This window comes from Gadus morhua, chromosome 16 (assembly GCF_902167405.1).
Source record: "Gadus morhua chromosome 16, gadMor3.0, whole genome shotgun sequence".
Classification (NCBI taxonomy): Eukaryota; Metazoa; Chordata; class Actinopteri; order Gadiformes; family Gadidae; genus Gadus; species Gadus morhua.
In genome coordinates, this window is record NC_044063.1 from 25,875,895 (window position 1) to 25,899,197 (window position 23,303).

General features: G+C 45.0%; 1 protein-coding gene and 1 long non-coding RNA gene across 2 annotated transcripts in view; one reads left to right on the forward strand and one right to left on the reverse strand.

Annotated features, from left to right (window-relative positions):
* LOC115561537 (calsyntenin-2) overlaps positions 1–23,303 on the reverse strand; it is a 227,159-nt gene that overhangs the window by 118,117 nt on the left and 85,739 nt on the right. Inside the window, exon 2 of the mRNA XM_030381674.1 lies at positions 16,654–16,776. Coding sequence (XP_030237534.1) covers positions 16,654–16,776 — 123 coding nt within the window. The remainder of the gene's footprint in view (positions 1–16,653; positions 16,777–23,303) is intronic.
* Positions 18,803–22,531, forward strand: LOC115561538 (uncharacterized). Its single transcript, XR_003979936.1, has 3 exons — positions 18,803–18,918; positions 21,866–22,005; positions 22,281–22,531. It is a non-coding gene; the product is annotated as an uncharacterized LOC115561538 (long non-coding RNA).

The window sequence follows — 23,303 nt, forward strand, 5'->3', positions numbered from 1 at the left end:
GAAAAACGAGAGACTGATACATCGCATCCACCATGCAAATAAAAATGTCATCCCTGGGCTAATCCTCCTGCTGGTCTCATCCACTGAATCCATTAAGACCCCCCCCCCCAGCCCCCCCCCCCCACCGCTCCATCGCAGCTCATTGGCTCTTTGATATATACTTGCCGGCCAACACACGGTAATCATATTATCCCCGATGACGCGTTAAGAAGCAGGGAGATGAAAGGAGGAGACAGATCGCCAAGCCACGATGGAGCGAGCAAGAGACGGGGGGGCCCCTGATGGCGAACGCCAGGCAGCGGCAGGGCCCTCGGGACCACAGAGCCACACAGCTGTGTGTTCCCCGCTAATCCAGTCCACATCCAAACAGAAACAACCTCATCTTCTTTACATACGCAGGGTAGCGAGAAAGAGCAGGCAACAAGAAAGGAGATGTGGCATCTCATGTCGTTTTCCCTCCTCCTCCTCCTCCTCCTCCTCCTCCTCCTTCTTCACCTCCTCATTCTTCTCCTCCTGCTCCTCCTCCTCATCCTCCTGGGATAATGGCAGTGAGGTGCAACGTCGCCGGGCGAACACTGGACCAATGATGATGATGATGATGATGGTGATGATGATGATGATGGTGAAATAACCTTTTTGTTCGTTTCAAACATGGGCCAGGCAGGGTTTAGCGCGATGGGGAATTAATGATGGAGGCGACATTTAAACTATTTAAATAATATTCAGACTGTCTGTTCCACCCACTACCGAGGAAAGCCAGAGCATTTGATTCCCACATTTGTTTCACCTTGCTCCCGCGATGTAATGAGATAAATGTTACTCTTCTCATTCCGCTCCTGCTTTTTAGAAATGTAATTAAGCGTGGCGGACAAATGGATTTTGCGTTAAGATTATGTCCACTCAATAAAATGGTGCAGTTGAAAGTATGTAGTTAATGAAGGACAATGATCATAATGATGACGATGAATGTGTGTGCTTGTGTGTTTGGGTGTGTGTGCCCAAGAATGTTGTCTAACCTGTGTGCCGAGTTGGAGACCTTATTGCAGAGAGTGAGTCAATCAGTTAAAACACACACAAAAACACACGGGGAGAGTCACCCATGCACCGCATTAATCATGAATACATTAAGTTGCAACATCGTTTGGAAACTGAGTACACTTATTAAAAAAGGATTTTCCGCCATACATCAAATCTGTGTGTTATCTGTGTTTATGTCTGACTTAATAGCACAACATTAACAATGTGCTGATCTACAAGTAGTTTGGCTTTCATATGAGTTATAGACCATCCATTATGGAGATTCTTGTACTACGTGTAGTAAGGTGAGGGGTGTAGGTTCATGTTGAACTCATACGTGATGGATTGTTTCCTCTATGCTTTGCAACCTATTGGTCCTTTAAGTGAAATATCTCCTCACAGTGTCTAAGTCGTAGCATTGTTCCTTTGACATGCAAGGTTGTTGTTTTATTGTGAAATGGATTTAGTTACTATGCAACAAATAGCTGGAATAAACTCCCTGAGGATTTAAGACTTGCCCCAACTCTGAGCACCTTTAAAACAAGATTGAAGTCTTTTATGTTTGCTTTAGCTTTCTGCTAAATCTTAAATACTTTACCTTTATTTTACTAAAATGCCTTTTTAACTTTCCCTTTATTTTCTATTTTTACCAGAAAAATACATGATCTGATACCAGAGAGAAAGGTTGCATAAGGGTTGGAGTCCTGAGTTTGTTTGTATAAGGGTTAGAGTCCTGAGTTTGTATTTGTATAAGGGTTAGAGTCCTGAGTTTGTATTTGTGTAAGGGTTAGAGTCCTGAGTTTGTGTATAAGGGTTAGAGTCCTGAGTTTTGTTGAATAAGGCCTTTGGTCTGGGCTAGAGTCCTAGAAGCTGGGTTAGAGTCCTAGAATATTGTCCTTTAGGTCGGGTTGTAGTCCCGACTTGGGTTCCAGAGAGACTGTTGATCTGATCTTAAATACATTGCACTTTCAATTTTACTTACTAAAAAGCCTTTTTAACTTTCAATTGAATTTTCTCTTAAATACATTGCACTTTCTATTTTACTCATTTCTTGCATATGTTTTCTTTTACTTATCTATTATTAGGGGTCCAAGCCAACAGGTTGGATCCCTATTGTTTTTGTAAGGATTATTATTAGGGGTCCAAGCCAACAGGTTGGATCCCTATTGTTTTTGTAAGGATTTTTCTTTTTATTATTATTATACTTCCTTCCGTAAAAGTTGGCCCACACCCCAAACCGTAAATGGTACCGACACGCGAATTGCATGACTAGATCCAGGTCTGTGATGTGTACGCAGACGACAAAATCCAGCCACGCCGGTCACTAGGTGGCGCTATACCAAGGAATACGCGTTTGCGGGTATAACTCCCACACCGAACCTCCCACAGTCAAAAACTTGTACGCACATATTCACTGGAGTCCGCTGCATCTTTTGGCATAGGCCACGCCCATTTGCGTCCATAATTTTTTTTCGCAAAATTGCGAAAAACGCAAAACTGTTTTTTCCCTACTCCTCCCACATTTCTTGACCAATCGACACCAAACTTTGCACACGACATCTTCAGACGCACACGCAAAGATGCATTGATCACTTTTTGGATCCGACCCTCGACGATAAAACGGTAGCGTTTTGAATATTGGTTTATGAGCTAAAATAGACGTGGAAAATTAAAAATCCAAAAAAATCCAAAATTAGACATCGGATCGAGTCCAAATTGTACACACATGTTGGTGCTAACCTTAATGACGTTCGATAAAAATTTCGGAAAATTTCGCCATTAGGGGGCGCAATAAACGAGGAAATTGTATATCTTCTAATTGGCCAAAGGAATGTTCTTCAAACTCAAGGGAAACTATCAAGGGGCAAACCCGAGTCTATATAGAAAATATGTCCAACAATTATTAATATGGGCGGGAGTTATTTGGCAAAGGAAAATTGTCTTTGGAAAATTTCGCCACAGGGCGGCGCCAAAAAAAGACGACATTGTCTATCTCCTATTTGGCCAATGGAATGTTCTGAAAACGCGTTTTAGGCTATAACTCCCACACCGAAGCTCCCACAGTCAAAACCTTTATATCCACATGTTGTTCACGGTAGCGTTTTGAATACTTGCTTCGCGTTGTGCCGGCGAAATGCACATTTCTTGTCGCGTTGTGCCGGCGAAATGCACACTTCTTGGACCCCTGCATAACTGCTTGCAGTTCTAGTTAGGGGTCCAAGCCAACAGGTTGGATCCCTATTGTTTTTGTAAGGATTTTTAGGGGTCCAAGCCAACAGGTTGGATCCCTATTGTTTTTGTAAGGATTATTATTATTATACTATACGCCTTAGAAGTGGTACCACAGCCCAAACCGTAAATGGTGCCGACACGCCAATTGCATGACTAGATCCAGGTCCGGCACCGCTACTCAGATAACCAAATCCAGACACGCCGGCCACTAGGTGGCGCTATACCAAGGACAGACGCGTTTGCGGCTTTAACTCCCATACAGAACCTCCCAGAGTCCAAAAACTTGTACACACAGATGCACTGGAGTCTGCTGCATCTTTTGGCCTAGGCCACGCCCATTTGCGTCTAGGAATATTTTTCGCTAAATCGCAAAAACCGCAAAACTGTTTTTTCGCTACTCCTCCCACATTTCTTGACCAATTGACACAAAACTTTGCACACGGCATCTTCAGACGTACACGAAAATAAATCCTGCATTACTTTTTTGATCCGACCTTCGACGACGAAACGGTAGCGTTTTGAATATTGGTTTATTAGCTAAATTAGACGTGGAAAATCAAAAATCCCAAAAAATCCAAAATTACACATCGGATCGACTCCAAGTTTTACACACATGTTGGTGCTAACCTTAATGTCGTACGATAAAAAATTCGGAAAGTTTCGCCATTAGGGGGTGCCATAAACGAGGAAATTGTATATCTTCTACAAAATTTAGCCGCGAAAACGCTACACTGACTTCTCGCTATTCCTACCACAGTCAAATCCTTTGTATCCACAGGTTCAGGGTAGCGTTTTGAACACATGCTTCGCGTTGTGCCGGCGAAACGCACACGGCGAAACGCACATTTCTTGTCGCGTTGTGCCGGCGAAATGCACACTTCTTGGACCCCTGCATAACTGCTTGCAGTTCTAGTTAGGGGTCCAAGCCAACAGGTTGGATCCCTATTGTTTTTGTAAGGATTTTTATTATACTACCTCCCCGTGAAAGTGGAACTACAGCCCAAACCGTAAATGGTGCACACGCGCCAATTGCATGACTAGATCCAGAATCGGCACCGCTACTCAGATAACAAAATCCAGACACGCCGGTCCCTAGGTGGCGCTATACCAAGGAATACGCGTTTGGGGCTATAACTCCCACACCGAACCTCCCACAGTCCAAAAACTTGTATACACATATTCACTGGAGTCTGCTGCAACTTTTGGCATAGGCCACGCCCATTTGCGTCCATAATTTTTTTTCGCTAAATCGCGAAAACCGCAAAACTGTATTTTCGCTACTCCTCCCACATTTCTTGACCAATCGACACCAAACTTTGCACACGGCATCTTCAGACGCACACGCATAGAAATGATAGACACTTTTTTGATCGGACCTTCGACGACGAAACGGTATCGTTTTGAATATTGGTTTATTAGCTAAATTTGACGTGGAAAATCAAAAATCCAAAAAAATCCAAAATTAGACATCGGATCGAGTCCACATTTTACACACATGTCGGGGCTAGCCTTAATGTCGTTCGATAAAAAAATCGGAAAATTTCGCCATTAGGGGGCGCAATAAACGAGGAAATTGTATATCTTCTACAAAATTTTTCCGCGAAAACGCTACACTGACTTCTCGCTACTCCTACCACAGTCAAATCCTTTGTATCCACAGGTTCAGGGTAGCGTTTTGAACACATGCTTCGCGTTGTGCCGGCGAAACGCACATTTCTTGTCGCGTTGTGCCGGCGAAATGCACACTTCTTGGACCCCTGCATAACTGCTTGCAGTTCTAGTTCCTATTATACTTACCTCCCTAAAAGTGGGACCACAGCCCAAACCGTAAATGGTGCCGACACGCCAATTGCATGACTAGATCCAGATCTCTTCGGACAATGCAGACGACCAAATCCAGACCCGCCGGTCACTAGGTGGCGCTATACCAAGGAATACGCGTTTGGGGCTATAACTCCCACACCGAACCTCCCACATTCAAAACCTTGTACACACAGATTCACTGGAGTCTGCTGCATCTTTTGGCATAGGCCACGCCCATTTGCGTCTGGAATTTTTTTTCGCAAAATCGCGAAAACCGCAAAACTGTTTTTTCGCTACTCCTCCCACATTTCTCAACCAATCAACACCAAACTTTGCACACGGCATCTTCAGACGCACACGCAAAGAAACCCTCAGACAGTTTTTTGATCCGACTTTCGACGACGAAACGGTAGCGTTTTGAATATTGGTTTATTAGCTAAATTTGACGTGGAAAATCAAAAATCCAAAAAAATCCAAAATTAGACATCGGATCGAGTCCAAATTTTACAAACATGTTGGTGCTAACCTTAATGTCGTTCGATAAAAATTTCGGAAAATTTCGCCATTAGGGGGCGCAATAAACGAGGAAATTGTATATCTTCTAATTGGCCAAAGGAATGTTCTTCAAACTCAAGGGAAACCATCAAGGGGCAAACCCGAGTCTATATAGAAAATATGGCCAAGAATTATTAATGTGGGCGGGAGTTATTTGGCAAAGGAAAATTGTCCTTGGAAAATTTCGCCACAGGGCGGCGCCAAAAAACGACGACATTGTCCATCTCCTATTTGGCCAATGTTCTGAAAACGCGTTTTAGGCTATAACTCCCACACCGAAGCTCCCACAGTCAAAACCTTTATATCCACAGGTTCAGGGTAGCATTTTGAACACATGCTTCGCGTTGTGCCGGCGAAACGCACATTTCTTGTCGCGTTGTGCCGGCGAAATGCACACTTCTTGGACCCCTGCATAACTGCTTGCAGTTCTAGTTAGGGGTCCAAGCCAACAGGTTGGATCCCTATTGTTTTTGTAAGGATTTTTTTTATTATTATTTTTATACTTCCCGCCATAGAAGTGGTACCACAGCCCAAACCGTAAATGGTGCACACGCGCCAATTGCATCACTAGATCCAGGTACGGCACCGCTACTCAGATAACCAAATCCAGACACGCCGGCCACTAGGTGGCGCTATACCAAGGAAAGACGCGTTTGGGGCTATAACTCCCACACCGAACCTCCCACAGTCAAAAACTTGTACACAAAGATGCACTGGAGTCTGCTGCATCTTTTGGCATAGGCCACGCCCATTTGCGTCTATAATTTTTTTTCGCAAAATCGCGAAAACTGCAAAACTGTTTTTTCGCTACTCCTCCCACATTTCTCGCCCGATCAACACCAAACTTTGCACACGGCATCTTCAGACCTACACAAAAAGAATTCCTGCATTACTTTTTTGATCCGACCTTCGACGACGAAACGGTAGCGTTTTGAATATTGGTTTATGAGCTAAATTAGACGTGGAAAATCCAAAATTACACATCGGATCGACTCCAAGTTTTACACACATGTTGGTGCTAACCTTAATGTCGTACGATAAAAATTTCAGAACATTTCGCCATTAGGGGGCGCCATAAACGAGGAAATTGTATATCTTCTACAAAATTTAGCCGCGAAAACGCTACACTGACTTCCCGCTACTCCTACCACAGTCAAATCCTTTGTATCCACAGGTTCAGGGTAGCGTTTTGAACACATGCTTCGCGTTGTGCCGGCGAAACGCACATTTCTTGTCGCGTTGTGCCGGCGAAATGCACACTTCTTGGACCCCTGCATAACTGCTTGCAGTTCTAGTTGTTATACTTACCTCACTAGAAGTGGTACCACAGCCCAAACCGTAAATGGTGCCGACACGCCAATTGCATGACTAGATCCAGATCTCTTCGGACAATGCAGACGACCAAATCCAGACCCGCCGGCCCCTAGGTGGCGCTATACCAAGGAATACGCGTTTGGGGCTATAACTCCCACACCGAACCTCCCACATTCAAAACCTTGTACACACAGATTCACTGGAGTCTGCTGCATCTTTTGGCATAGGCCACGCCCATTTGCGTCTAGAATTTTTTTTCGCAAAATCGCGAAAACCGCAAAACTGTTTTTTCGCTACTCCTCCCACATTTCTCGACCAATCAACACCAAACTTTGCACACGGCATCTTCAGACGCACACGCAAAGAAACCCTCCGACAGTTTTTTGATCCGACTTTCGACGTCGAAACGGTAGCGTTTTGAACATTGGTTTATTAGCTACGTTTTACGTCGAAACGCAAAAATTCAAAAAATACCAAAATTAGACATCGGATCAAGCCCACATTTTAGACACATGTCGGTGTTACCCTTAATGGCGTTCAATAAAAATAACGGAATTTTTCGCCATTAGGGGGCGCTATAAACGAGGAAATTGTATATCTTCTAATTGGCCCAAGGAATGTTCTTCAGACTATAAGGGAACCATCAAGGGGCAAACCCGAGTCTATATAGAAAATATGGCCAAGAATTATTAATGTGGGCGGGAGTTATTTGGCAAAGGAAAATTGTCTTTGGAAAATGTCGCCACAGGGCGGCGCCAAAAAACGACGACATTGTCGATCTCCTATTTGGCCAATGTTCTGAAAACGCGTTTTAGGCTATAACTCCCACACCGAAGCTCCCACAGTCAAAACCTTTATATCCACATGTTGTTCACGGTAGCGTTATGAATACTTGCTTTGCGTTGTGCCGGCGAAATGCACATTTATTGTCGCGTTGTGCCGGCGAAATGCACACTTCTTGGACCCCTGCATAACTGCTTGCAGTTCTAGTTTTATTTTATTGTATGACAATGGTTATATGTGAAGCACTTTGAGTCTGCCTTGTGTATGAAAAGTGCTACATAAATAAAGTTGCCTCGCCTGGCCTTGCCTTGAAAAACATGCACAATAGCTGTTTGTTTGATAAACCTAGCCACAATGTGTTAAGGTTCTGGAAACATTGGTGTGGCTTCAAATAAAGCAGTAACCAAGATGAATCACTGATCTTAAGTGTGTGGTTTCAGACAAAAACAAAGTTACTTGAACACAGTTTGAAATTAAAGGTTGGGTACGCGATTTGCGAAACGCCAGCAGATTTTGAAAATACACAACTCAAATGGTCCTACCCCCTCTCCTTCAACGCTGACTCTGACTCCACCCATTCCAAGTACCTGGACGCACAATCATGCACGAGCGCGAACAGAGATGCGCGAGAGCGAGCCAGGCTAGCGTAGGTTTTCGTTTAACAACATGGCACTACATTCAGCTGTAAGTTGCACCCAGTACCGCGGGAAGTAGGGGTGCTGGGGGTGCTGCAACACCCCCTGTCCGAGGCCCTGTCTTATCACAGAAAACTATCATTTCTAAAAACTCCTGCCAAAGTGGAGATTTCTGAAAACGCCGGTTATGTGTCGTGTCAACGGGGAGAAACGGGATTTTAGGTTCTGAAGCGTCACATTATGCACCAGAAAACGCTTAACGTCATGTGAGCGCCCGCTGTACCGTATTGGTCCGAATATAAACACAAACCCCATTGTAAGACGACCTATATTTGGAAAAAAGATTTGAAGACCAGATCTTGATTTCATGAATAAATAAATTGTATTAATTGAAATAATATACGAAAATAAAAAGGCATAGAATAAAACACTGCATTGCCACTAAACAGTAGTGCAAATAGGCCGTACTGATGTGTACACCAAAGACTTCCCGACACTCCTCTGCCCCGCTGTGTTCGCTCTGGCTGTGGTCGCTCCGAACTGTTTCGGCCCGTGGCAAAGCGAGTCATCCTCGCTGCTGTCCAAGGCATGTTGAGATGCATAATTTATTTAATGCTCATATGACCTAGTGCTGAAAAAAGGTTATATGAAAAAGTGTGAGGGTAGCGGTGGTGCGCTAAACTTGTTCTGTGAGCAGCTGGATGTGAACCATGGTGTGAAGGAAGTGAACACAACGATCGATTTTCAACTGTGCGCGCATGCACTGGTGTAATTGAGCTGCGCTGCTATATATCTTTTTTATCAATGTGACGAGTTGCGAGTCTAGTGCAGGCCGGGTTTTTTTTTCCAGCACCCCCTGCTGAGAATACGTTCTCGCGGCTATGGTTGCACCAGATGTTATAAACATTAAACGGTCACAAAAATCATTACTATTTTTAGAAAATGTATGTTTGTTTCATATAATTGTATTGGAAGTCCTGGTTTTCACTAGGGCTGCCGCGGTGTGGACATTTTCAAACCGAGTAATACACTCGTCTCCACACCGGTATTACCGAGCATAAACGGTAAACTTTGAAACTAGGTCAACCGCCACACAAGCATCGGTTTTTAGACCCTTCTCGTCCTTCAGTTGCCGCCAACGTTCGAAAGCAGCGCCTAGGATTATTCTTGATTTCAGTTTTTCTCTTTCAGCGTTTTTATTATCAATTACTCTCTGAAAAAGAGTTTTCCTTCTCTTTGCTGGTGGTGGTGGTGGTGGTGGGGATGGTGGCGTCTTGTCTGCCATGGAAATTGTCTTCTACTGCTAGGTCCAAATGTGGATTAACTAGTTCCAGTAGCTAGCGCAGGATAACAACAAACAGGAGCTTGCTCTGGGTCACGAGCTCTGGGTCACGAGTACTGCACGAAGGGGTCGCGCGCGGGGAGCGGGGGAGGGGGAGTGCAGTACGACCGTTTGATTGACGTACTTACTGTCCAATGCAACTCGGTGGCAATGTAAATGATTGGCTGGAGTTTTTCGAGCCCTGCCCGTTCCACAGATGATTGACAAGTTTAATTTTCATGTCAATACTTCTGACTCAGTGGCTGTAAGCGGGTTATGATAAGGATTTCAAGTAATTTTGCAAAAATGGCCAAAAAAGCGAATTCCGTACCCAACCTTTAACTCAATGTCAAACACAGTATCAACAAGAAGCAATGATGCTTTAAGTTTGAACTATATATATTATTTTAAGTAATAATGTCGAGGCCAATGATGACCTAACTTTCTCAATGTGCCTTCTATAAGAGGAGCAAAATCAAGGGCACTAAATTAATCTAATCTCACATTGCTCATTAGGAAACAAAAAGCTAAAAGGCTGGAAAAAACCTCATTACTAAGACTATTTGCCTCATCTGTGTGCTTCAGTGAGGAAGCAGATTGGATTTCAGAGCTTCATTAATAAATGAGCATGTGAACAATGGCAGAATGATGGCTCCATTGTCTTGAAGCCAAAGAGTCTGAAGCACTCTGAAGTATAATTTATTTTTCTTCATCTGTCTCCACTATCTCAAACCAGAACTAAAAGTAGCAGCTAGCAAAAAGGGTAATCTAGCGAAAAGTGCTTTCATTTGATTTTCTACCAGTTTACAATGTTTTCAATTATTTCTTTAAACTTTCTGCTGTCATACAAATCCGGCTATCCGTTTTCACTAAGCCATTCTCATTAATAACAAGAAATACGATTAAATTCAATGTCAAATGAAAAAGCTTTCAACTATGTGACAAAGTGTGAACATGTCTGCTGTGACTACAAGAGATAAGGGCCACTATGACTCATGTTGTACTGCAGCTCATGCTGTTTAAAAGCCACTTTACTTGTTTTACTTGCCATCCAAAATCCTTGTTTCTTCAACTTCATGAAATTGAATATCAGTTCCATGTGAAAAATAAACCCTAAATGAAAGGGTAGGGATAGCTAGGGCACTTAGTGATATAGATTTGGGGAGGTGAGAGGCTTTGCAGAGGTGAGAACTAACAACGTATAAACACAGGTATCTTTACTTTAGTGGTACTTTTCTACTTTTACTCCATACATTTGAGTACAAATATCTGTACTTTCTAATATACTTACATTTTCAAAACAGGCTTTTTACTTAAGTTGTAATGCTTTTGAGGGAACTTATCGATAATCTTTTTATTTTGCGTTATTATGGTTTAACATTAACAGACTTTGAATTACATTAATATGACTTGAGGTTCAGTGAGCTTTGCAAAGAATCAGCTGGAAGTCAGAGGGCTACTTTTTACTTTTAAACTTTGAATGCATTTCAGAGCCTGTACTTCACTTTTACTCCAGTAAAGAAGTTGAATCCCTTCTACTTTTACCAGAGTATTGTTTCACACAAGTATCTGTACTTCTGCTTGAGTAAAGAATGTTGGTAATTTTGCCCCCAATGAGGCGCTGCTAGGCTAGTCGTCATGTTCCAGAGATTTTGAAAGCCTGTCTGGCAGGTGATTTGCTCTGTTTGCAGACGCTTAGTCAACTCAGGGTGTGTAATTAACTTTTAATTATTGGTACAAGATATGATTGCAATTCATATAAATTCTACAAATTCTGTTTGTCCTGCCTCACTCACATCACAAGATATGGTTTTCCCTACCACCAAAAAGCGTAATTCCTTTCGTGCTAATTAGCACATTTATTTTTGCAGTTATCCTCCCACGGAGTGCAATAAGCTTAGCCCTATAGTGCTAATGAGAGACTTTTTTGTAATTAGCTTCAGATCGGTTTCCAAAATTAGAAAGACAGTAAGAGGCTAATTAATCACAGCACATTAATGAGATGTTATGCCCACTCATGTGTGTTTACCTTCCTTCAGCATAAAGCTGTAAAGACAGAATTCTCCACAGAACACGAGCGTCAGTATGGTTTTCATTTTGATTTCATCCCAGTTTAATCCCTTCAGCCTTGTTTTGGTTACTGTGAAGTAGGGAATTGATTGCCATAGTTTATTTTCACAAATCATATTTGAGTTTGAGCTTATAGTATTTTGTATTTTTTCTTGGGCCATGTTAGATTAATTTATGGCCTTTACCTTACCTTACACTAATAAAAAAACGATATGCATAACATATGGGGTGACTTGAATCGTTGGTGGGATGCTGGTTATTATTTTCTAAATACAACAGTGTTGAATAAACAGCCATGGAAAGAGAGGGATATATATATATATATATATATATATATATAAAGAGAGAGAGAGAGAGAGAGAGAGAGAGAGAGAGAGAGAGAGAGAGAGAGAGAGAGAGAGAGAGAGATACAGAGGGAGAGAGACGGGAACAGATAATGCCTGCTGCAACACCATGGCCTATGACACATCAATCCAAACAAAATACCTTGAATGTGAAACTTTACGTGTGTGTAAAGCTTCACATTCACACACACACACACACACACACACACACACACACACACACACACACACACACACACACACACACACACACACACACACACACACACACACACACACACACACACACACACTGGCTAAAATAGAAAACTCTAATGCAGCGGCTATCACAATAATGAGCAAAAAACAGCCACTTCAGCTAAATATCATGATAGACTGACATGACAGACTTGCTATTCACCACTACGATGTTGAAAGTGTTAATGTTTCTACTCCGAAAGGCAGCCGATAAACAAACCAATAACTAATTATGCCATGGTTCGATGGCTTTGAATGGTTGTAATAAATGTCCTAGATTTGACAGTCAAGTTTGTCCTATTTTAGTATCGACTGTGGCTCACACTAGCAGTAGACATCGCGCTTAGCCCATGGATCAACAGGACCACTAAGTGGCGGCCATCTTTGTCGTTGATGGCTGGAGCAGTCCCTCTGGCCAGATTAAAATAAGTCAAAGTTAATGTATTCCACCCAACGGAATTTAACCCTTGTTCAGATTCCATAAATTATGCTAACGGTTTGTTACACACCCTGTAGTGTGCAGTTTTTGTTGGTTTATAAGTGTGGTTTCCACTATTATTATGAAAAATGTAATCAGCCTACGCTTAATTACATGGGTACATGCACACTTCAGTAGTATGCCCATGAGAAATGTAATCCATGCCACGCATGCTTTCTAATTGGCTGAAACGAAGCGCATTGGGGTTCCTCGTCTACTTGCCTTTTCCTCTTTGATTCCTCACCTGCCAGGACAAGCCTATCGCCAGATGCAGAAAGGCATGAAGGACGAATCTATTCAAAGCGACCATAGCGGCCATTGCCATGACTGCATCTGACACGTCGTCTCTGAGGCTTCGAAATTGGCAGACGCCATTGCATTTAAGAGATGGCCCATATTGTATTAAGCCAGCCCAGTCATTGGCGCAATATTTGTCCCACCATCAGAGTACACCAACAGGCTAGGATTTTTCAGATGACCTGGTATACAGATTTGTTTATGGATGTATCGTGCCTAAGGAGACAAGACAAGGCTTGTTTATGCTGCAATCCACAACTATATTTATTCAATAGAATTATGCAACAAAATACGAGTCATGATGGCTGTGTATGCATTTGTAGTCTTAAGGTGTATTTACATGGAATGTGGAAGGAGGTATACGCTTAGGTTTCGAACAGTGAAACATGTCAAACAACTAACCAAGAATAGGCTCCAAAACAGGTATATATTATATGAACGATCCAAAAGCACACAGAAACTTATCAAATAACCCCCCCTTCATCGAACTGCCTTCGCTACACTATTTTGCACTTGGTTTCAATATTATCAATCATCATCCATCATCATTCAAGTTTATTAGTTAGTTCATTATAAGGCAATCCTGTTAATACATAAAAGATTTTTGAGCCAAAGATTGAGCATAAGCTCAATTGGTTGAACCCATCACGCTCTTTACAGCCGCAATTTCTTCTTGGAATATATTGCACATTTGATGATAACTAAAATCGTTTTCTGTTCCGATTTTTCTCAATCACCGTCCTGTGTCGTCTGTTGAAGGGTCTGATCTAACAAGGGGTTAATAATCTAGCCCTGGATTTCTGCAATGTGCTAATAAATGCCTCTGTTGGTACATTCTCATTTTGGTTTCATCTAGAATGCTTAAAGACACAGTTGTAGGAGGACAGATGTTTCATGCTTTGCACCATTAACTCGTTAGCCAGGTAAGATTGCGCTGTTTGTCACGCGGGCTCTGCTGATGTTTCTGTGACGTGAAGTGGGTTAGGTTATACCTGAACGAATGGTCCTTGGTAAAAAGGCTTAAGGAGATTGTACCTGCCAGCTGACCTGCCACTCTTCGCCTGGACAACTTAGTGCAGTGACGCAGGAGTCGCTTCGAGCTAATTAACAACAAATGATTGAAGAACCTCTATGTTTATCCCTGGCCATTTCTTTGGGGATATGAGGGAGAGCAAGAGAGATAATTTAGGAGGAAAGAGGTAGGAGCGTACAAATGTAAGAAAAATGCATGAAAAATAGTTGCTCATTCTTGTTGTTGGTTGGAACCTATATATCGGGATTTGGGACTGATGTGGAAATATTCAACTGTGATGTGAACAAACTGCTGTGTGAGAGAGAGAGAGAAAGAGAGAGAGAGAGAGAGAGAGAGAGAGAGAGAGAGAGAGAGAGAGAGAGAGAGAGAGAGAGAGAGAGAGAGAGAGAGAGAGAGAGAGAGAGAGAGAGAGAGAGAGAGAGAGAAGCTGATAAGCTGATGGAGTCATTGAAGGAAAATAAAATTGGAGGTGATAATAATGTTTTTTGTGTCTAACGTCATCAATAATTCAGTAAGAGACCTCCGTGTCGTGCTCTAGAAATACACACTACACCTGTTCCCAGTGCACATCCAGTGTGCATATGCCTGGGTGTGTGCGTGTGTTTGTGTGTGTGTTTGAGGTTCGGGGGACATTTGATGGTAAGCAAGCTACCTCCCTATCCTCTCTCTCTCTCTGTCCCTCTGTCTCTCTGTCTCTCTCTCACCCTCTCTCCCTCTCTCTGTCTGTCTCTGTAGGCTGGCCATTATCAGCTTGCTCCCTCAGGCCTCAGCTGCCCACACAGACAACAGATTCTAACACAGAGACACAAACATATTATAAATATGCACACACATCCTGCTGCCTTCCCCCCCTTTGTCTTTCCATGCCACTCTCTCTTCATCATCTCTATCCTGACTGGAGGCTAGATGGATGGATGGCGGGAGGGAGTGTGGATGGATGGGGTGGGAGATAGGGGCTTTGTCACAATAGCCAGCCTGGCTGGAGACATGAGACCAGGCCTGGCCAACTAGCCTTCAGCCCACCAAGTCCCACCAGAACTGGCAGTCCTACAGGGAATTGGAATGGCCACAGAGAGAGTGAGGGGGTAGAGGGGGGTCCATCGCTAGTTTATTTAATTCTTTTTTTGATTGATGTTTTTATTTTATGTGCGTCTGTGTGTGTGTGTAGCTGGTCTGTATGTGTGTGTGTGTGTGTGTGTGTGTGTGTGTGTGTGTGTGTGTGTGTGTGTGTGTGTGTGTGTGTGTGTGTGTGTGTTTATGTGTCTGTGTGTGTTTGTGTGCTTGTGTGTATGCATGTGTGTGTTTGTGTGTGTGTGTGTGTTTGTGTGTCTGTGAGTGAGTGTATGTGTGTGTGTCTGTATGTGTGTGTGGGGGTATCTGTGTGTATGTGTGTGTGTGTGTGTGTGTGTGTGTGTGTGTGTGTGTGTGTGTGTGTGTGTGTGTGTGTGGGGGGGTATCTGTGTGTGTGTGTGTGTGTGTGTGTGTGTGTGTGTGTGCGTGTGTGTGGGGGTATCTGTGTGTGTGTGCATGTGTGTGTGTGTGGGGGTATCTGTGTGTGTGTGCGTGTGTGTGTGTGTGTGTGTGGGGGGGGGGGGTATCTGTGTGTGTGTGTGTGTGTGTGTGTGTGTGTGTGTGTGTGTGTGTGTGTGTGTGTGGGTGGGTATCTGTGTGTGTGTGTGTGTGTGTGTGTGTGTGTGTGTGTGTGTGTGTGTGTGTGTGTGTGTGTGTGTGTGTGTGTGTGTGTGTGTGTGTGTGTGTGTGTGTGTGTGTGTGAACTCAACTACTCCCATGTATTTCGCAGGAAGGATACAAGATCCATGTTGAATATGAATTGAAACCTAATTTTCTTTGGGAGAGAACTTCCCGAGGACTTGATTGGATTAGATCGTTTGAGTCAGCGAATGCCTCAAGCGGGGTTAAACAGCGACGGGCGTAAAAAATACAGAATATTTGAGCAGCAGTTTCAGCATATAAAGCCAATTTAAGCCCCCCCCCCACCACCGCCCCCCATCCCGCACACACACACACACACACACACACACACACACACACACACACACAAGCACACACATCTACACACACACACACACACACACACACGCACATCTACACACACAAAAAAATCACATACACACACACACACACATAAATACACACAAAGCTACACATCAAGGCTGCTGAGTAATTCCTGGGGCTATGCTTACATGGGCAGGTTAGCTCCTGACTCATCAATACCCATCTCACCCACAACCTCCCTCCAACACACGCACGCACACACTCACGCGCACGCACACACACACACACACACACACACACACACACACACACACACACACACACACACACACACACACACACACACACACACACACACACACACACACACACACACACACACACACACACACACACACACACCCCCCCACACACACACACACACACACACACACACACACACACACACACACACACACACACACACACACACACACACACACACACCTTGACAATCAAGAGTGGGAATGTCAGCGTACCTGCGTAGGGCACGGGGGCATCCTTGTCAAGGGCGACCAGGGGGGGGTCGAGCAGGACCACGTGGGTGTTCTCCGTGATCACCCCGTGGTAGGACGTCTCGATCCACGGCTTGTGTTTGTTCACTGTGGAGACGGAGAGAGGGAGGACAGGGCGTCGGTGAGACCATTGAAAGCTAACGATTCAAACACAAACAAATAATAATGGTAAAACAGCGGGGGGGTTTCCGCTGACCTTAAAGGAACTCAGAAATTCATGCATACATTTTTATATTCACTAATATTCAGCGTTCCGGGCTATGTGTTCGTTTTTCACATCACACCAGACGCACGTCAACTTAGCAAGTCTCTCCTGTGGCCCGTTCTTTCAGCCCTTTCCTTTTATCTGACTCTTTCCTCCAAACCCTCCCTGCAGGTTCCAGAGCACACTGGCGGGGCTTGATCAATGGCTCCCATTGAGTGGCCCGGTGGACGGCCGCGTCCCGTGCCAAGCAGTGTTCGCGAGCTGTGGCTGTGATTAAGGGGCATAATTGAGTAACAGCCCCCAGGGCCGGTGCTGGAGCTTTTTCCCGAGCCACGCTTGCCATTAATTCTCTCCGACTTTCAGGGCGAAATAAAACGAGCATCAGACTTAAAGCACAAACCGCCAGCCCCCCTTCCATCACGGACCCCTTGCTGCTGACCCATGGCCAAAAGACAGAACCCACCTACATGGTTAACTTTGTGGTCCACTCTCTGGTTTCTACGATGGGACCCAATGCTCCTCCATAGTCTATTGGGTTGGTCACGAGTCGTGATTTGCATATGGTTGATTCACGTTAATGTGCAACACTGCGGTAGCATATTCAATCGTGGAGAAAGAAAAACATTTTGTTTTATTAATCTTCGACTCAACCACTTCGATTCACATATATGTGAAGTAAGAGGCAGATGCGACTAACATATGTAAAACTAACAGCTGTGTGTGCGATTCAAGCGGAGTGGTGAAGCAGGAGCTCGGGGAAGCCTGGAAACACGCAAGCACTACGCCGATGAATATTCATGGGAACCACTGACCCAAAATGCAGCGACCCCAGTGCACTTAGAGGAAATCACTAACAGCTCCTTCCGATACACCAGCACATTCATGTGTATTACGTCTGCATACATATTCATGACTTTTGGCTCTTTCACAATAAAATAAAGTAATACAATTACACTGCTTGGCAATTTGGCAAATGCCAACTCTAAAGGCGTTTTGAAACAGATGCTAGTAAGTTGAATGTTAAAGAGCGAAATGACTATAAAATACTGAATTGTTTTATGTGAGACTGGCACACTTTTATTTTTACAATCCAATGCAAACCGCGGCCCAACCAGCATTTGAAGTTTGATGAATCTACAAGAGCTAACATCTATCCCCGGTGGCGGGAAAAATAATGCTTTGGGCTAGAAATAGAGAATTAAAATGAAACCATGATGTTCTTATTTAATTAATGGAGTCTTTAATGGCCTCTTTCTCTCGAAGAGGTGCATCCATCTGAAAGCTAGGACAATTGTGTCGACCTACAGTCCTGGACGCTGCTGCGTCTGCAGCACCTGTGCCTGGGTTAATCACGGGATGGCCTACTTGTGGTCCTCACCATGGCCTACAACGTCATCGGACCAAGAAACAAACACACACGGGTGATTTATAAGCTGTTTACAATTGGGCGTCTTTGTTTGTGTCGGAACAAAGAGAGTAAGAGACTCCCTCTATGGTGTTGATGATGAGAGGATGCACTGTGTAACGGGCGCTGAGTGCTGAAGATCCAAAGCCGTGTGGTGTGTTTGATTCCAGTGTCACTTAGATCCGCCTCTCGCTCGCCAGGCGTAATCCACGGCATTGTTCTGGATTAATTACACATGAACCCCTTTATGCTGTCTACTGCTCAGATTCACTGTGTGATTAGCTTGTGCCCCCCCCTCTCCCCCCCCCCTCCCCCAGCCTCCACGCCCCCCGCAACAGAACTGAAGAGGCAACTCCATCTTCAGGAGATTAGCAGCATAGACAGATATACTGCTCGAGTCTAAGGAAGTAGCGCTTGACTGGATGGAAGTGTTGCCGGGTGTTGTGTGTGTGTGTGTGGGGAGCAGTGTGTATGTGACTGTGTGTGAGGGGGGGCAGGGAGGGGTTGGGGTTGTTGAATATAATCAACCGGCGGCGCAATCAGTTAGCGGGTAAGAACTCTCCTGGGAAGCATTTCAGCCGATCGAAGACGTCGTCGGAAAATCGCTAATGCTCAAACAGTAAGTGATTAGCTGCACAACGCGCGGCGCTGACTTAAATCAAAAACTAAACACTGTTAAATCCCTAATCGATAGGAAGGAAGAATAAAGCGCCTGGCAGACAGTGCCGTCCGCGTCAGGTGATGTGATTGTACAGAATCGGTTGGCCTGGAACCAATTGTATCTTCATTCAGCATTAAAATAGACACGCTCGTTTGTAATTGTTTTCCTCTGGGCTGTGTTTGAAACTGTGACCCCGCTGGGCGGTCCGCTCACCTGCCAGGCTCTGCGGCGTTTCTCCCACCGGCAGCGTCGCGTTAAAGAGTCTGCCGATTAGACAGCGCCCGGGTAGGTGCACTCTAAGGCGACCTCAATTTCTGCAAACAAACACCGTGATTTGGTGCTGAACACGTTCACTAAATGGCAAACGATAACCTGCGCTCGGGAAGGCGGCAGACAGAGGTCGGAACGCCAGGAAGTCAGCGCCTCTGCCTCTCGCCGGCTAAATGGGAAAACACAATTAGCTGCGGAAAGGGAGCGCTTGTGTTTGCGTCTGGAGAGCTTTGGTGATTTCAATCGCCGTACCCGTGTTGTGCTCCATTTCATCAGCTCGTGCTGGCCCTGGTCTGTCCCGTGTTGTTTATTGTTGTTTCTGTTGTTGTTGTTTTTAAGACCTGAGACACAACAATTCAAACAGCATACCATGTAGACAATGTGACAAAGGGAGCCCGGCTCTTAAGAGGATACATGAAGGCTTGCATATGGAGATCATTCCACCGCCGTGGTAAAGCCGTCGAGGGACATGAGTTTGTATGAATATCCGAGTTTGGTTCACAGTCTATATTGAGTCTACATAAAACCACGAGGCTTGATGAACGTTTAATATATTGCCACAGTGCCTTCACCGGGTGATAATTGCGTTACGGTGACAGCTCAATCACAACACAAGAGGAAGCGCTTCCGGCGGGAAAGCAGGAGGACTCAAAGTGCGAAGCGACAGTGTCTCCTGCCGCGGTTCGAGACAATGCATTTACTTTAGTGCAGAAAATGATTAAATTCAGCCACAGACAGAAAAAGATTTATACAATTCTGTAATAACAGCTTTCACAGGTAATTTCATCTCTGTCCATTAAATGGGCAGAGTTAAAGGGCACATAATCATTTTCCCCTGTAAATCAAATGCGCCACAGTGCATGATACAGTTATCTCTGGGCTAATCCAATCAGCCGAGCGACAGCTAAAAGGTGAACACCGCCGCCATCGCAACACACTCACACACACACACACACACACACACACACACACACACACACACACACACACACACACACACACACACACACACACACACACACACACACACACACACATTCTCCTCATTCCCCACCAGCTTTTGGTGAAGTCACGGTTTCCTCCCGCTGACCATTTCAGTGGAAATCAGTCGTCGACAGCGTGCCGTGACTCGACACGTCGCTCAGAGCGCGGTCGCGGCAGGCCGCCATAATGGCTTATTAATTTCTGACCGGGGCAGCAGTGCCTGCGCCGGCGGTGAATGCGGGGCGGGAAGTCGCCACAGGTTAAGGAATGCAGGGGAGGGGGGGAGGGAGGTTTGAAAGTTGGAGGATTTGAGGGATTTGGGGAGGGGATGAGAGGAGCTGGTAGACGAGTGAGTAAGAGAAACCGTTACAATTAAAAAGGAATGTGTTGGAAATTAAACCCTGATAGATAAGGTCACCCAACGAGAGCTGTGATGAATACATTAGCATAATGAGAAGCCAGCGCGCTGCAGCAAGAGCAGCATTACTGCGACCGGTCGGGGCAATTACGGCGGCGTTACAACCCGGGCCGGATCAGCCAGGGGGGCAAAGCGTTGTCCATCAACACGTCACTGTAAAACACTCTAAACCGCCCCTGCAACCGGGGGGGAGAGACCCCGCAAATGCTGTTTTGATGGGAATAAAATAGGTTAACCGAGCTGAGGATCGGTGACCGTTGGTAAAGTAAATATATGAACAGATTCATATTGATATATAATGTATATAAAACTGTAAATCTATTAATAATTATAAGCAAATATCATTAATTTTTTGGAGAAAAATTATATTTTTATATTATGTTTTTTTAAGTTATTTAAATCTATTCTCAATTCAAATTTGAATGCTTAAAGGGCCCACCATTCGCCCTAAAAAATGCTAAACTTTGCCTGTGTTTTGTTGTCCTTCAATGCAAACCTAGCAAGCCAACACCCCCACACCACCAATACCATAATACACCCACCCCGCCCCCCAACCCTCCACAGCTCTCCCTTTATGTTAGAATGTCTGCAAGGTGTAGATTGTCTTTTCTTGAGGCGTTGAGCTCTCTTCCTCTCACCTCGAGCTAGTAAAGATGAAGTAGGATCACGCCGCAGGGTTTGGAGTTATGTAGGCAGCCGTGTAGCTAAGCTAACCATTGTGAACCCGCTCCGTGCCGACCTACCTGCACGTACTTGTGAGTGCGGAGGTTGCCTCCGAATATCGCTCTGTGTATTGCTATATATCAGGCATTGTGTGCATGTGTGTGTGTTAGTGTGGGGTTGTGGAGCTTCTTTATCGCCGAAGGTGGTACCATTCACCGAAGGGGAATGGTCTCATAGGGAGGCAGCCATGGGCTGAGCCCTGGCATCTATGCCCGTACGTACGTACGTGTGTGTGTGTGTGTGTGTGTGTGTGTGTGTGTGTGTGTGTGTGTGTGTGTGTGTGTGTGTGTGTGTGTGTTTGATTCTGTCTGCATGTGTGTTTGAGTGTGTCTGCATGTGTGTGTATGTGTGTGTGTGTGTGTGTGTGTGTGTATGTGTGTATGTGTGAGTTTGTGCGGGTGTATGCGTTTGTGTGTGTTTTAGTATATATATGTTCTTGCCTGTGCTTGTGTGTGAGTAAGTGTGTGTTTGTGTATTCCTGATTGTACATGTGTCTGTGTGTGTTTGTAGGTGGTTTCTGGAAAGGCTGATAAGTGTTTTGGAGGCACCCTGCAGAGCAAGCCTCACACGCAGAAGATGTGAATTCGACACCGCACCCCGCCTATGAGCGGAAAATAACAACAACACTTAACACAGACCCAGCTCCACATGTAATATCACAGAATATGGCTATGACTTTACCAAAAAGTGCTTGCATAAGAGATCATTGCCTCTTATCACTCTCTCTTCCCAACTCTCTATCCCTTCCTCTGTCTGACTGTCTGAATGTCTGTCTGTCTGCCATTGCTCCTACTTATTCTCACCCTGTCACTCCCCCTCTCTCTTTCCCTCCCCCCCCCCCCCCCCCCCCGGCCTCCCTCCCTCCCTCCCTCCCTCCGCTGTGCATCCCCCTGGTCTGGACGCTAATGACGGAGCGCGTCCAAAGGTCAGGCCTTCATCATGGGCTTGTTCCTCCCTCGTCCCCACGCCGCTACCCCCACAGCGGAGGCAGCCACCAGGGCCAGGACGCGGGGGATGGACGAGGGGAACACGAGCACCAGGACACACAAATCATACGCCGCCACCAAACACTCAATGGCCGTCTGGCTAATTTGTGCTTGTTTTGTTGCAGTGCATCTGCAGAAGGGGGCAGATGGTGGAATGGTGGGGAAGGACAACAGAGGGTGAGACAGAGAGAGAGAGTGGGAGAGGGAGGGGGGGAGAGAGAGAGAGAGAGAGAGAGAGAGAGAGAGAGAGAGAGAGAGAGAGAGAGAGAGAGAGAGAGAGAGAGAGAGAGGGGGAGAGGGACTGAGAAAGAGAGGGGAGGTTGAGAGAGAGGGGGGAGAGAGAGACAGAGAAAGAAAAGAGGAGAGGGAGAAGAGAAAGAGAGGAGAGGGAGAGAGAGCCCAACAGAGGGAGAGAGGGAAGGGAAGAGGGAGGGAGAGAGAGAGGGAGAAGGAGAGGGAGAGAGAGGACAGGACAATATTTGAGAGAGAAGGTAAAAGGAGGGAAGGTAAAAATGGACCAGGATGACCAGGCAATACGCCTCATTACATAAACACTTGGTGATCACATGTGTACACAGACACACACTCTCAGCGTGTCTAAAAGCAAACATAATGTCTGAAAGTAGCATCATAGGGAGCTGAAAGTATAGATTTTCTCCCGCCATTACCTCAGTTATGGGTCTGACCCCCCACCCTCAAACAACATTACAGCGAAAAGTGGGCAGTCCTCATGATAAGACCGGCCCTTTCCCGGCGCATTAATGCATGGGCAAATTGAGAAGCAGCATTTTACTCCATCATGGATGTACAATCAGGCACATTCAGGAAAAATGCCGACACGCTGGTTCTTGCAACTTTACAATACCGCTTTTAAAGAAAGGTTCTGGAGAAACAATTACTATAGTTGAGAGGTTGTGCTTGTATATAACACAAATGACTCATTTGTAAAGACTAATTTGGAT